Raw genomic sequence first — 15214 nt, 5'->3', positions numbered from 1 at the left:
CTTTTGGCGGCCATGCCACTGGGCGCGAGAGCACATTAAACATACAATATGGCAGAATGGGAAGGGTCACCACTGGGCGAGATCTACGTCCATATTCAATTTATGCATCTCCCGTTTACCTAGGCCCACTTTTCAGGGGTTCATCAATCTGCTGATGAATGGGACACGGGTAGCTTTTACCATCTTTGAGCAGGGGTTCATCAAGCTGCTGATGAACAATGGGACACGGGTAGCTTTTACCATCTTTGACCAGGGGTTCATCAAGCTGCTGATGAACAATGGGACACGGGTAGCTTTTACCCATCTTTGAGCAGGGGTTCATCAAGCTGCTGATGAACAATGGGACACGGGTCGCTTTTACCATCTTTGACCAGGGGTTCATCAAGCTGCTGATGAACAATGGGACACGGGTAGCTTTTACCCATCTTTGACCAGGGGTTCATCAAGCTGCTGATGAACAATGGGACACGGGTCGCTTTTACCATCTTTGACCAGGGGTTCATCAAGCTGCTGATGAACAATGGGACACGGGTAGCTTTTACCCATCTTTGACCAGGGGTTCATCAAGCTGCTGATGAACAATGGGACACGGGTAGCTTTTACCATCTTTGACCAGGGGTTCATCAAGCTGCTGATGAACAATGGGACACGGGTAGCTTTTACCATCTTTGACCAGGGGTTCATCAAGCTGCTGATTAACAATGGGACACGGGTAGCTTTTACCATCTTTGACTAGGGGTTCATCAAGCTGCTGATGAACAATGGGACACTGGTAGCTTTTACCATCTTTGACCAGGGGTTCATCAAGCTGCTGATTAACAATGGGACACGGGTAGCTTTTACCATCTTTGACCAGGGGTTCATCAAGCTGCTGATTAACAATGGGACACGGGTAGCTTTTACCCATCTTTGACCATTCAAGTCAAACAGCCCACTCCTTCCACCAGGGAAGATTCTTCCAGACTCCATGGATTTACACTCTAATGGGGGCGGGAGAGGCCTTCAGTCGGTCTCTTGGGAGCCTACAACATGGATTCGGCCCCGCCCTGGGCAGCGTTAACCACAGATTGAACTCCATTGACAAGCTATTGGTTGTGCACGCTGGCAGCGAACAGCCACCTACCTTTCACAACACAAGCAACAAACCATCCAAAACCACATCAACGTTCTTTTCAATTCACATTTTATTTTTAAATAAAAAACAATTTAAATCTGAAAGTCTCAGATCAAACATAATGTGCAAAATAAATAATCCAGTATAAATACATAAATATTTTATGCAGATGACGCAGAAAGTCATCTCAGTCATGCGTTGGAGCGTTTCAAACGCACATGTTCACAATACTGGGGAGGTCTTTTCCCAGCCACCCCTGGATACATCATTCAAGTCAGTGGCAAGGGATTCTTGCACTTAATATATATTTATCACAGTTCAGACCAGCAGCAGGTTTCAGGCAGTTTTGAGACTGCTTGTAGGCGAGACAGTTAACTCACTCCCCACCTAAACAAACCAAGGGAGGCAGATGGATATAAAAAAACAAAAAACACAACTTGGAAACAAAACAGTAAGCAACAGTCTGCCAAATAAATCTAGTGCAACACTTATTACATTTGCAGGACAAATGAAAGCACGGGGTCATTAGTGAACCATGCCCGCTTTGTGGCCGGAGGCACATCAACATCCAGTTCCAGAGGAAGTGGTGGCCAGGGCGTAGATTTTTGGCAATGGCACATTTGGTAACATAAGAGGCAACTGTTTTGGTTCCAACAACTTCAAGAAACCAGGGATTCATGGTCATCCCTTTTCATCTAAAACGTTTTGGAAGAGCGGTAGGCGGGAGGTTACAAATCCCAGGAATTACAGGGAACCTGGTTCCTGAAAACTGAAATACTTGTAGATTTATTTAGTTTCCAGGCATAGCCGCAGCAGACAAATATCCGAGTTGGCTACAAACCTCCAGTGCCGAGGGGAATGCAGGGAGTTAGAATGGAAGAGAAAGGCTAGCAAAGAGACTGGAGACCTCAGTCAACAGCAGACCATCCTGGAGGACGCTTCGCCATCAGACAGTCTGCCATCTCTTCTGGGTTTTTTGTTGCAATTGCAGACAGTTTGGTGCAGCCTGGGAAGAACTTCAGTACCGATTCATGTTCTAGTTTGATAGTCCAACCAGAGTTCGCTTTTCCTTCAAGGAACTTTAGGCTCTGAAACTTCACATCTTGGTGGACAAATGTTCCCTCAAGGGCACCACCAACCAGTGCTCCTACACATGTCACGATGGACAGTCTCCCTCCTCTTAGAGTACTCCACAAGGCCAACTCCCATGCGCAGGCACAGTTCGTGGTCCAGCTGCTCCACCAAGACGAAGCATGGCCCAGTTTTGGTTGTCCACATTTTGCCGCAGGCCAGGCCCGCTTTCACCTGTGGACCAAGGAGCGCCGTCCTTTAAGTCACAGCACAGGAGTCTCACGGGGCAACGTGGTTGCAGAGTCCAATCCAGTCCCAGAAGACCTCATGTCTAGGCCTCGGCCTTCTGCTGCAGAAGCTTCAGCGTGTACTTCAAGCGGTGCTGGAGCTCCAGACTGCAGCCCTGGTCCACCAGGGAGCTGAGCCGGTACGTGTAGGACGCACGATCCCGGTTGATGTAAGTGAGCAAGAAGGACTCTTCAGGCTTGCTGAGAATGATCTTGGTGTGGTCATTGTAAAAATTCACCTAGAAGAAAACAATTATTTACTGGATGTATCAAAATTTGTAAGGTGAATCAAAACAAAGGTTGGTCTAAATAAAACCCGCCACCATCCCTCCACATCAAAAAGGAAAGAGTCTGCTTATGCCTCCATAAGGACGGATTGGATTATATTTAGGGCCTTCATACTACCACTTGGACGACCCCTTCGTACCAGCATCCCTTCTTATGGAGACCTACCCTTAGGCAACCTTTGTCACCAGTAATGACATTAAGGAACCAACAGCCTGTGGTGAGGGGAGAACACAAACTGATCTGCACTAGATTCCAAGAGATGGACTAGGTGGGACACCACAGCTGGCATAACTGGTGAGGAGGGTTCTAAAACCTGCAGCTCGGACTTCACTACACTTTACATCACTGTGCATGCTTTAACAGTCCACGTGTGCAGCAGGTCACCATTAAGCACACCCCCATAAAAGTGATCGAGTCGGTCGTATCCCTTTGGCCTCCATGAACCATCATTCACTGGCACACTACAATTTACAGCCCAGGCCATTGCAGCAATAAATTCACCAGCCCACGTCACTTCCACTGAACTATGCCCTGGAGCACAGGTAAGTGTGTAGGTGTGCCGCGATCCTTACCTGCAGGGTTCCATTGCTGAACAGCATCAGCAGGGCATGGTCGGTCTTCACCCACTGTAGGAGCAGCAGAGGCACGCGGCCAACCTCCTCGATACTGGGCAGGTCACCTCCCTTCAAAGAGGAAAAAGAACAAACTTCATTACAGGCAGTCCGCACGAAACCCAACCCTCCGGCGCCAAACCAGTCCTGCCACATTCTGCGCCACCCACATAGGCTGCAAGAGGTGCCTTTCCTGAGAGCCATGCAGCTCAGTGAGTGCAGGGGGTGCCACAGGTTGAGAGGTGTCACTCCTGAGAGCCAAGGAGCTCAGTGAGTGCAGGGGGTGGCACACAGGTTAAGAGGTGTCACGCCTGAGAAAACGATGCAGCTCAGTGAGTGCAGGGGGGGCCACACAGGCTGAGAGGTGTCACTCCTGAGAGCTATGCAGCTCAGTGAGTGCCACACAGGCTGAGAGGTGTCACTCCTGAGACCTATGCAGCTCAGTAAGTGCAGGGGGTGCCACAGGCTGCAAGAGGGGTCCCTCTCCTGAGAGTTATGTAGCCCATGGTGTGCCCCTTCCGAGGCTGGCGTCACCCTACTACTACCAGTCTGCGGTAACTCAGCATTTTCAAAATTGGTATAAGATGCGATTTAAATACAAATTGAAAGTCTAAAAGCTGAGGCAAAACTCACTGCCATGTCACGGTTTACCTCTACATTTGTAAATGGTCCATAAATGTACAATAACCCTCAGTCTGATCCCAGTTAGTAAGGCCTTATCCCCAACACACCCCATTTACACTGCTGACCCCCATTTTAAGGAAAGCCCTGCACCATTCTCCAATATTTGGACGTTTACTCAATCATTAGAGCTTAGCAGCGCCTTCGCTTCAGACCGTAAGCCAGTCCCAAAAGTTACACTAAAAACCCTATCCAACTAGCCACAATCCAACCCCACACCCGTCACTAAACCATACGCCAACCCCAATCATAACCTGCAGCCAACACGTCATGTCCAGCCCTTTCCTGCACAGTATAGATACAATAGTGTTACCGTCAGACCACCTGCACGGTCCCTACCACCACAGCACAGTCCACCTGCTCTTACCTTCATGAGATTCTTCTCCATGTAGGAGGCGAAGTACTGCACGATGCTCATCTGGCCCTGCAGCTGCTCAGGGATGGCGGTAGCTTGGAAGGTGAAGTGCTTGCTGTTGGTGAGGTTGTAATGGACAGTTCTGCCAGGGAGAAGACATGTCAGTCCTGCGGCTTGGGCAGCGAGCCAGGTGCCTGCTTACAATATACTCCACCCCAAGCCTCTCCTATGCCTAAACTCACCTGCGATTGGGCGACAGGCTCATGTGCGTGCCATCGTTGAACAAGACGCCAATGCTCTGGTTGGACAGCTGGTAGCCGAAGCCATACTTGTTGGAGTAGTCCACCCACTTGCTGACCCAGACGAAGGGCTCATGCCGCGCCAGGCAGGAGGGGTTCTTGTCAGCTGAGGAAAAAGCAGTTACACCAGAGTTGAGAACAGAAGCAGAGTGTGATCTCACCTGACAGGGCACATATCAGCTAGGCAAGGGGCTGGGAAGGAAAGGGCGCGCTGACCAAATTACCTGTTGGCATAGAGGAAAGGCAGTTCTTTAAGATCCTGATGGCAGACCCCATCATGGCCGAGGAGGAGACACAGTCGTCCAGCACTGAAGGAAGAGAAAGATGATCAATGGCACAGTTAAGGCTAGTTCTATTATGCGAACTGAAAGCCTGTTGTGAACCAAACTTCCTACCCCCACCTGCTGGGTGCCCCAGTAACCCCTTTACTTGAAACGCTCATTAGCGGGAAGCCATTACGAACGAGACCATAGAAGGCAGCTGGAAGCCTGTATCCTCCAAGGTTGCCAAAGCACAGACCCAAAAGATTCCTCACATTGGCTCCTCCCAACCACACCCTGCCAACAGCAGAAGTACTGTAGGGACCGAGAGCTCAATCGCGCCACCATGTGTACAACTCCGTGCTCACCTTCACTGCTGCTGGCCATGGTTCCTCGAATAGATCTGGAGACAGACTTCCCAGAACTCTCTTCAGCCAAGGTCTCCACAGGGCTGCCACTCAGAGGCGTGACCTATTCAGAAAAATATATACGTTTGTCAGATCTCCACTAAACCGAAGTGAAGGCTTCGTGTTCCAGCACAAATCTATTGGAGTCTGTCTCAAGGAAGAAACCATCTCTTCCGAACCCCAGAGCACACTGCAGAGGCAGCTATTGTGTGCCAGGAGGAAATAGCTAGCTGCTGCCAAGAAAGCTTCAGTCATGAACCACTAACCCAACGCCGCGATTACACGATTCATGAAAGGGGAGATGAGTGAGCAAATCAAGCCGGATGCGGTCCCACGAACCACCCCAAAGCTCTAGGAGCCAGGCCGCAGCAAGATATTCACCTCATTCCCTTCCACCGTCTTGTAGCTCATTTGTCTGCAGATGGAGGTCTTCATAAAACCAGTAACTAGCTTGGAGATGTCATCCGATTCCTCTTCGGGACACTTGGCTGCAAACAAAAAGGTAGACAAGATTAGCAACCCTTGCACTTGAGAGCAGGAAACACGAGCCATGCATTTTAGACACCCAACAGTATGATGGAAGTTTAGACCTCTCATCCTGCAGCTCCCGGATGGAAGTTTAGACCTCTCATCCTGCACCTCCTGGATGGAAGTTTAGACATCTCATCCCCGGATGGAAGTTTAGAACTCTCATCCTGCAGCTCCCGGATGGAAGTTTAGACCTCTCATCCTGCAGCTCCCGGATGGAAGTTTAGACATCTCATCCCCGGATGGAAGTTTAGACCTCTCATCCTGCAGCTCCCGGATGGAAGTTTAGACCTCTCATCCTGCAGCTCCCGGATGGAAGTTTAGACATCTCATCCCCGGATGGAAGTTTAGACCTCTCATCCTGCAGCTCCCGGATGGAAGTTTAGACCTCTCATCCTGCAGCTGCCGGATGGAAGTTGAGACATCTCATCCTGCAGCTCCCGGATGGAAGTTGAGACATCTCATCCTGCAGCTCCTGTTGATGCCACAGAAAACCCACAAGCTGGTCCTCAGCCAGCTCAGTTAACAAGGTCTGTGCGGCACCCAACTACACCGGTCCTGCAAAATACCACCCAAAAGCAACTTATTTGGTGGAGATTTAGATTTTTCTTTGTAACTTAAAGGAAAGAACCCATGCTCATTCTCCGAAATAAGCTTTAGCTCTTGTATCTGTATCTCTGAATCTACAAAAAAAATGAATGCAAAAAAAAAAAAAAAACAGGTCAAGTGGACAAGTTGAAATGATCGGCTTTGGCACAACCACCCCACCACCGGTGACCTGCTCAGGGACAGAGAACACTGGACGTAAACTGGTCAACCCAGGCAGAATACAAAACAGATACTGCCTTTGGGACAAAATAGATGCGTCAATAGGGTTAAAGGCCCTGCGCTTTGGGCAAAGTAGCGGATTTGGGGCAGACCAGTCCCAGGGTCAAGATGCGCCAGAGGAAGACAGACAAAAGCCTGCAGGCAGGGGCAAGCCAGCTACTGCCAAAGACACTGCTTTAGAAAAGGAGGCTTGGCCTGTCTGGTCATGCTTGCGTTATCACCCTCACTCTTTGCATAAATTGTGCACTCTATAGGTTAGTCTCCATTGTATAGCGTTCCGACATCACCCTGTAATCCTATGCATTACTCCTTCTACATTGTGCTATTTTTATGCTGTATAGCACTGAGATACCTGAAATGCTCTTGTCCGCACTATATAAAACGTAATCCACAACTACATTGCCCTATATGTAAGACACTCACCTTTTAGTTTCTTCTTCCCAAACAAGCTCTTGGTCACTTTGGCAAACAGGCTCTTGGCTGGATTGGGTGGGTGCAGTTCTGGAACCATCACACAACTGCTGGGTGGAAGCTTGTCCGGTGTGTACCCCTGGAAAGGAAGCAAGCAATCAGGTTAGTTGCTTGCGTTATGTGGGCAGTAGGTTTCTGCGAGTCGGACGGAAAGGCTGCTTACCTTGGCGAAGAACGAATGCTCCAAGATCTCGTCCAGCGACAGGCGCTCCTGGGGGTTGCGTCTTAGGATGCCCAAGAGCAGCTGCTTAGCAGAGGTGGACAGGGAGGCTGGCAGTGTGTACTCCACTTGTTTAATGCAGCGATAGGTCTCCTTCAGGTCTGATGTCTCGAAGGGGGGGTTTCCACACAAGAGGGTGTACCTGTAACAAAGGGCACTGGTGAGAAGGCCACCAAAACACGGACAGTAACTAATATCAACGTAAATGAATCCCGCAGAGGTCAGAATGCCATTCTGGGACCTCGGCGGTTTAAAAAAGTGACTCAAAAACTAAAAGTATCTTGGGTGAGGAGTTTTGTCCACTCCGCCTGCCTATTTTGGAATCTGTTGCCCCTCTGCATTTGAGAGGGCAGTCCAATTTGAGCATTCAGGAAACAGCTCAAATCCCAGCTCTTTCCCTCTTTAGCTTCCATTAATCTGGTTACATCAGAACAGTTCCTTACAGAGCTCAGCGCCAAGATGCCCTTGGGCATTGGTTGCGCTTTACAAATATATACATCAATAAAGCACTGAAAGTTCAGTCACATTTTAAGCAACAAACTTAATTACCTACAACTAACAGGAGAGAACCCAGCGAGAGGGAGCTGGCAGCTACAATTGCCACCTGGTGGTAAATACTCTGGTAACAACTGTAGCAGCATCTTTGCATCAACCAGTAAATATTTAAAAATCTTGTATGCAAAACATACAATCAGTCGCAACAGCAAGAATCACTAAATGAGGAAAGCAGGGCAGAGCACCAACTAAGAGGCTTTCACTGACTGAGCACACCCAAGAGCCCTGTGGTTGGAAACCATGCGGCAGGATGCCTGTGGCTAACCCAGGTGAACTAGCAACAGCGAGGCAGCCGGAAACAACAAGCTATATTTAGATACAAACATTTTGTTTAGTTCAACGCCACATTTTCCATCACTTGGCTATACATTTAACAGGCAAGCACATCAATTCACTTACATTACACAACCAAGGGACCAGACATCGGACTCGGGCCCGTGGCCCTGGCGGTGAAGCACTTCGGGGGCCAGATAGTTGGGGGTCCCACAAATAGTCTTTTTGCGTTGCTCCGCGGGCTCCAGGCGGGTGGCCAGTCCAAAGTCTCCCACTTTCAGTTCCATGCTGTCGTTGATGAAAAAGTTACCTGCCAATCACAAGAGATGCATGAATATACACAACACACTTAAGCCTTGATCAGGTGAGAAAACATGGGATGCGACAACAGTAAACGAACAAGTCACTGCCCTGCTGCAGAGCACATACACTTCTATGGGGGCCCACATCTGTGCACTGCGGACTCTTCCTGGGTCAGCCGGCCCACATTTCCTTTTCCATCACTCAACCTCTGGTTAGATAAATTGGCCCTTCTTTCAGACATTACTCAACTTGGGCACAGAATCCATCGCGAGCACTAAGGAGCAAGGAAGGGTCTTGTGAACCTACCCAGCTTGAGGTCCCGGTGAAGGATGCCCTTGTGATGCAGGTACTTCAGGCCAGATATGATCTGTTTGAGGTAATAGCGGACCTCAGGCTCCAGTAACGTGTGCCTGGCTTTCCATATGTGAGCCAGAGACTGGGGAAGAAAGAAAACAGTTTGAGTTAATCTGTTGCCCTATTTGACACATGGCGATTCAAACATCTTCCCCAGTACTTGAGGCAGTCGCACCAACCACGACAGGACGTCACTCAAGCACGACCAATCACCCGAGGCAAGCTGGAATCTAGCTTTGGTGGCACTTCTAGGGTCACGCACACAAGACTTGTGTGCTGGCGTGTGCACAACCAGCAGAGGAAGCGAAGCTTACCTTGCGACTGCAGTGCTCCAGGAAAATATAAATATTGTCGGAATCCTCAAAGTGGTGCGAGAACTTGACAATGTGGCGCTGGTGGAGGTCCCGGTGCAGCTCGATCTCGTTCAAAATCTGAAGAAAAGGACAAGGCAGGTGAGTTGGGTGGCAAGGTCTGCAGTAAGCGTTTCCCTCTATTAGAATGAGAACTGCCGTTGTAAAGTAAAGCAGCCTCACGACTCCGCCACCACCCCGACCCCATTTCACCGTTGGAAGTCACCCCTCACCTCATCACCAGCTCCCCATCTGACATTAACAGCTCTGACATGGCCCGCAGTGACTGGCAGAGAACACCGTGCGCCTCTTAATGCCTCAGCTGCTTAGGGCTATTGGGTCCCAGTACAACCCCCACTTGCAGTTGGCATGCATTAGCCACCCCCTGTGCCGAGGTAGAAAATGGATCATGGAAAGTAAGATTCTCAGCAGCGCCCCCATAGAAAGCTGTCTGGGAGGGGCATCAGGCCTAGGGGGCAGTTCGGTAGGTGGCCTCTGTCTCAAGTATGGCTTGAGCACTGGTTTAGAGCCCCCAAAGAGGCTGCGAAGAACGAGTCGTCTCCCACCAGTGGTATCTTACCTTCTCCCGCTGATGAGGTTTGGCCACTCTGCTGTGCGGGATCACCTTCACAGCATAGGTTCTGTTGGTCATGACGTCAGTCATCTCATAGCATCTGGCAAAGCCCCCCTGCAAGAAGAAGGCAGATCATGATTAAGTTGCAGACTAGTGAAACAATAAGACATTCGCATCTATTTGAGCATAGTTCCCCAAGTGGCAACAATCTCCCTGCAGCACATGGGTTGGGGAGGGTCATAGGGAGGCAGCCTCCCTGGATAATGTGGAACACTGACCTAGTCCTTTAACAAACCACCAGATGCACCCAAACCGCATCTCAACATGTGTGCTCACCAGACGTTCGCGCCAAAGGTGCTCAGGCATCAGGGCATGAGAGCCACAGCAGGGCACCCTGCCTGGATAACGTGCAACACCGTCCTATTCCTATTACAAGCCACCAGGTGGTGTGCCATCAGGGGTGCGTGGGGGGCACACCATGCTGGGCATGGGATTCACACCAGGCGCACTCAAACCACATCACAGCCACATGTGTGCTCGCCAGACCTTCACGCCAAAGGTGGCTGCCATCCGCTCTACCAGGGGAAGGGGGCACAATGCTGGGCATGGGGTGGGTCTGGCCACACAGGCGCACTTATGCCTATTCTTACGCACGCACACTCAGGCAGTGGTTTGTGAAAGTCATGTGGCCCACCATATATTTATAAGCCGCGATGGACAATTCACATCCTATTGGTACTCAGTTTACTAGGAACCACCTATTAAGAGAAACCCTTGGTGTTTCACAGGCTTACCAATCACCTGCCTCTTACACTTCTGACTGCCACTGTTAGAGCACTTAAAGGCTGAGTGAGTGGGCACGCCATGAGAGATCCGACTCAGGAACGCCATCAAAGGGCTGGATGGATGGATACGCCAGAGAAACTGCCGGTGTAGGTAGGGTATGCACACGTCATAAGAGCTGCCCCAGTTTAACATTCTCAAAAGGCTGAACGGAAGGCCACGTTAGCAAAGAGACCTTGATAAATATTTGCTGGCGTGGCCACCAGCCAAGGCAACCTAATATTTAACCGCATTCTTTAAACAAAGAAGTCCCCGCCTACCTACCTCCCAGGGACAAGGGCTTCCGCAACGTCCCATGGAGACCTAGAACCAACACAATCCACAAAGTGTGAGATCTGTGACAGGTTTCCACCTAAAGTGCAAGAGCAGAATATGGGGTACACATGAGGGGCATCGGGTGCATTCATCCACTAGGCCCCCTGTGCTGGCTCACCTCTACCACTGCCCTCAGCTGCCCAAGGACTGAAGCAAGCAGCACTAATCTTTGGGTGAATGATTACTCGGCCATGTGTTGTCAGTCGTGCCCGGCCTGTGGACGGCGCTGAGGTCAACACAAGCCTTGAAAGCAAGGTTTAAGAGTCCTCGGAAGCATTCAGAGGACCCCATCGATCTTATGGGGCGGGGGTCTTCAGCCATGCATTGCTTCAGTAACCTTTCTCCATTCACAGATTAGAACCGCAGGCGGGGGGCGCATGTGCTTGAAACTGCCTTGGTGACCGGAATGAAGCACCCCCGCCCCCCCCAGGGCGTTCAAGATTCGCCAGGTGAACTGTGCCTTCGTGCGAGCCCTTGGCACAGGGGGTGAGGCCGCAACTGCGATCAAGCCGCTCCAAACTTTGCACTGAACACGGGCTGGACGGTATGCTAGGCCCACCTGTCGAAATGCATGCGGTGTTCGGGCAGTGCGAGCTCCCCCGAGCGGCAGCTGAAAGCGCCTGCAGGACGGCCGGGTCCTTCCAAGGGTGCCAGAGAGCGAGGTGTGCCGCTCCGATCATAGCGGGCCCTGCTTACGACAGACAGAACGCACACCAGTCGGAATGCAGGTGTGTCTTCCATGAGTTGAAATGTACTATTTGTGCATTGCCAGGCCCTCCCCGGGAGAATGCACTTCCTCTGTACTGCCAGAGACTTCCGAAACTAGTCGCACTGCCCCAGTAATGCAGCCCGGTGGATAAACAGTTGGAATAGATTCAGAGGCACGGCAGGCCTCCGCCACTGCACTGGTACTGCTCCAGTACTGCCAGGCCCATCCACCCTTCCAGTCATGCAGGGTGAGACTGAATGCATTCATCATCATGACCGACCCATCATAAAGTGCAGTTCCGGCACTGCCAGGCTGACACTTCGAAGCTTTCCGTTGTACTGCACCAGCAGTGCAGTTCAAGTCCGTCTGAATACATTCACAGTACGACCAGGCCCACCATCTAACAGTGCCAGCATTGCCGCGGCACCCTCATATAGAGCCAGCCCACACCCAGACAAGTTTAATGCCAATGACAATCGATTGTAACCAGACCGGTGCACTTTTAATGGCAGGGTTTTACTTCCACTGTGCTGTCCTTTAATACCGCCCTGCAGTCCCAGAGGGGCCCTCACACGAGCCCCCAGTCCATGGCGAGGGCCACGGGCGATCCTTTACGCTACACGCCGCTCCCGGTGACTCAGGCAGCACAGCCGGGTGCACTGAAGGCCCCGCCGGCTGCTCCGACAGCTCAGCGTGCACCCCCTCAACATGTGCTCATAGCCAGGGCCACGGGCAGGCCCTCGCCGTGGCTCAGGCACAGCACAGGCGGGGCAGGGGGAGAGTTCCCTGCCCGGGGCAGGCCTCGCCCAGGACATTGCAGCAGGCCTCGTCACAGGAAGAGGGAGCGCCGGCAGGAGGAGAGGGAGACTCCGGAAGGAGCTCCGGTGACTCAGCCCGGTCTGGAGCAGCTGGGACACGTGTGGAGGAGGAAAGCCCCCTCTACCTCCAGAGGCAGCAGCTGCCGGGCATGTCCGCCCGCGCACTCCGCACAGTAACCGGGCAAAAAGAGCCACAAGCAGCGCAGACCAAAACCTAAGCTTTGCATATGCTATAGGTAATGGGTGGCAAAGATAGCAATGGTAAAGTATGCACGGCAAAAGCTCCCCCCACCAATGCTAAACAGATGCAATCTCCCCTAGAGGGGCCATAGCCCACCAGGCCAGTCAAGGGAGGGTGCCAAGGCCAGTACCAAAATGCACTGCAGCAACATGTCGCACGAGCCTGGCACCTACCATTTGAAAGCGGGGGGAGGGGACTACTGCAGCTGCCCGTCTTATTCAGGCGTATAATGCCACTGAAGTACAAGCTGGGCCACAGTGTTTTCAGTCATGGTGGGGAAAACGAAACCTGGGATAAATTAAGCATTATAAGCCCGAGGGCAAAGACTGAGCGGGCGACAAGGTAAAACTCACAGGGAGCGAGCGGGTCAGTGGCTCAGGCTCCTTTTTGTGCGCCACCAACAAATTGTGTCACACCACAAAATACCAAGCACTATCGCCTTCTCCACACAAAGAATTGCCCATGCAGGAGCTCTCCGCGGTCAATGTAACAGCGCCATGGCGTTACCAACCCAAAGAGACATCAGGGCAAGAGGCAGGGGGAGCAGTGTGCACAGCTGCCATGTCATTAACCCCCTTCACTGCCAATCAACGCAATGACATCACCCATTCAAATACACAATGCATCAACAGGAACGCGGGGCATTCAATCGACATATGCAGCCCCCTCGGGGTGTATAACATCCAGGGGGTAACCAGGCCAGGAGATGCTTGCAAAGCAGGTTTCTAAACACAACAGATGTTTTCCACGGGTCGTGGAAGCAGCGCCGCAGTGGCTCTCGCCAGGTTCCGCTAGAGGCTCTTCTGTGCACCCCAGCATGCAGAGTCTCACCTGTCCAATGGATGAAGCTTCTAACCCAACACTGCACCCTAGCAATAGACTGTCTAGCACACTGCACACTTGTCTCACCCTCCCAAAATGAGGACCTAGTATACTGTCCACCAGCCCCTAACATCTTCCTTAGCTAGGCCTACCATCTGCCTCCCATACATCCAGAGCCGACACCATGTCTCGCAGGCACTTCCATGCTGTGCACCATTGCAAACAGTGTGCAGTTTCCATCTCACTCCCCCCCTGCAGACACCCAAACCCTTTTCTCTCAGAGTCTCTCAGAGTCCCTCTTGTCTCTGCTCAGCCCAGTCAATGCCAACCAGATCCCTCGCAGAAGCCCCAACCAGAAGGTGCCAGCCCTGCACAGTCATTCCCGCAGTATCCGTCATCGCCCAAGTTTACTCCCTGCAGTGTCTTCCCTTCCCCAGCAACAACCCCTCTCCCCAGATTCTTGACCAGTTTCCATCGAGCAGCCTCTGGGCCCATGGATAGCTTCCTCGTCCGCAGCACCCATCTTCCCCAGCGGCCTCTCCCCGCTCCAGAGCACATCGGATCCTACTCCGGTCTCAGCAGGAGGAAACTCCATCTTCACACTGTTGATCAGATGTCTGCAGTCTCACTTCCCCAGCAGCACCCCTGCCCCCGGGCTCCACACCACAAAGATGCATCTCCTCGCACCTTCAACGGCAAACCACCCCCCTCCCTCTCCAGAGCCCCAGCGCAGTCCTCCCTTCCCCAGCAGCACCCCTGGCTCCACACCACACAGCCGCATCTCTTCTCACCTTCCACGGCAGACCACCCCCCCTCTCCAGAGCCCCAGCCCGTGCGCAGTCTGCCCTTGTCCAGCAGCACCCCGGGCTCCGCACCACACAGCCGCATCTTTTCTCACCTTCCACGGCAGACACCACCCTCTCCAGAGCCCCAGCCCGTGCGCAGTCTTCCCTTGTCCAGCAGCACCCCTGGCCCAGGGCTCCACACAACACAGCCGCATCTCCTCTCACCTTCCCCAGCAGCCTCCCCTTGCAGTAACTCCTGCCCCCGCGGGGGTCGCTGATGATCCTCCGGGGCTCGGGCTGCCTGTGTTGGGGGGTCTCCCGTGGCTCGGGCGCAGGCACAGGAGCCGGCCGGTACAGCTCCGGGTGCGGCAACAGGTAGCACGCAGACTCCATGGTAACGCGGTGGCGGTTAACGACGGGTCACCGTGAGGGACGCACGGCAGAGACGGGACCGACGACGCGCGAGAGCAGCTAATCATCCGGCGCGCGAGACAGAACGCGCGCTTTGAACCAACACACTTGTCCTCGAGCACAGGGAACTAGCAACCCTCTTTATCAATGAGCCAGGCTACGTCACGTAACGTCAGACTCGGCGGCTGTCTCCGCCCAGCTGTATGAGGGACACGCCTACCTATCCCCTTAAAGGAGAAATCTGATCGCGTGTGTCCCACACAATTAGGGCTCCCATCGGGTTTTTCTTCTGTGTGGGGCGCAAAGCCCACTCTAGCTTGGCTGGAAGTACAGTGTCACTCTTGTTTTTTTTTGTTTTGTGCGTTTATGAGCGCGCACGTGCCCTGCAGGGAGTGTGGCTCTCGGTGGTCCCCACTCTTCTGGGGTTGATTTCTAGGTACA

General features: G+C 52.3%; 1 protein-coding gene across 1 annotated transcript; it reads right to left on the bottom strand.

Moving 5' to 3' along the window:
• Positions 1-1169: 1169 nt before the first annotated feature.
• On the bottom strand, positions 1170-14906 carry PLK3 (polo like kinase 3). Its single transcript, XM_085602802.1, has 14 exons — positions 14588-14906; positions 9836-9943; positions 9220-9336; positions 8858-8987; positions 8375-8558; positions 7364-7562; positions 7153-7279; positions 5755-5861; positions 5335-5437; positions 4931-5014; positions 4650-4812; positions 4420-4549; positions 3333-3443; positions 1170-2711 (listed from the first exon to the last, which is right to left on the bottom strand). The coding sequence occupies exons 1-14, from the start codon at positions 14753-14755 to the stop codon at positions 2517-2519; spliced, it is 1926 nt and encodes a 641-aa protein (XP_085458928.1). The 5' UTR covers positions 14756-14906; the 3' UTR covers positions 1170-2516.
• Positions 14907-15214: the final 308 nt, after the last annotated feature.

Source organism: Triturus cristatus, chromosome 4_2, assembly GCF_964204655.1.
Source record: "Triturus cristatus chromosome 4_2, aTriCri1.1, whole genome shotgun sequence".
In the NCBI taxonomy this organism is placed as follows: Eukaryota; Metazoa; Chordata; class Amphibia; order Caudata; family Salamandridae; genus Triturus; species Triturus cristatus.
This window is presented reverse-complemented; position numbering and strand designations above follow the sequence as displayed.

Bases quoted from the DNA above. Each gene is read 5' to 3' on its own strand.
- PLK3 (XM_085602802.1), bottom strand. From the start codon at position 14,755: ATGGAGTCTGCGTGCTACCTGTTGCCGCACCCGGAGCTGTACCGGCCG. The intron at 8,988-9,219 runs GTAAGCTTCGCT...TTTCTTCCCCAG, and splicing joins TGGAGCACTGCAGTCGCAAG to TCTCTGGCTCACATATGGAA. The intron at 7,563-8,374 runs GTAAGTGAATTG...CCTTTGTTACAG, and splicing joins TGGTCCCTTGGTTGTGTAAT to GTACACCCTCTTGTGTGGAA.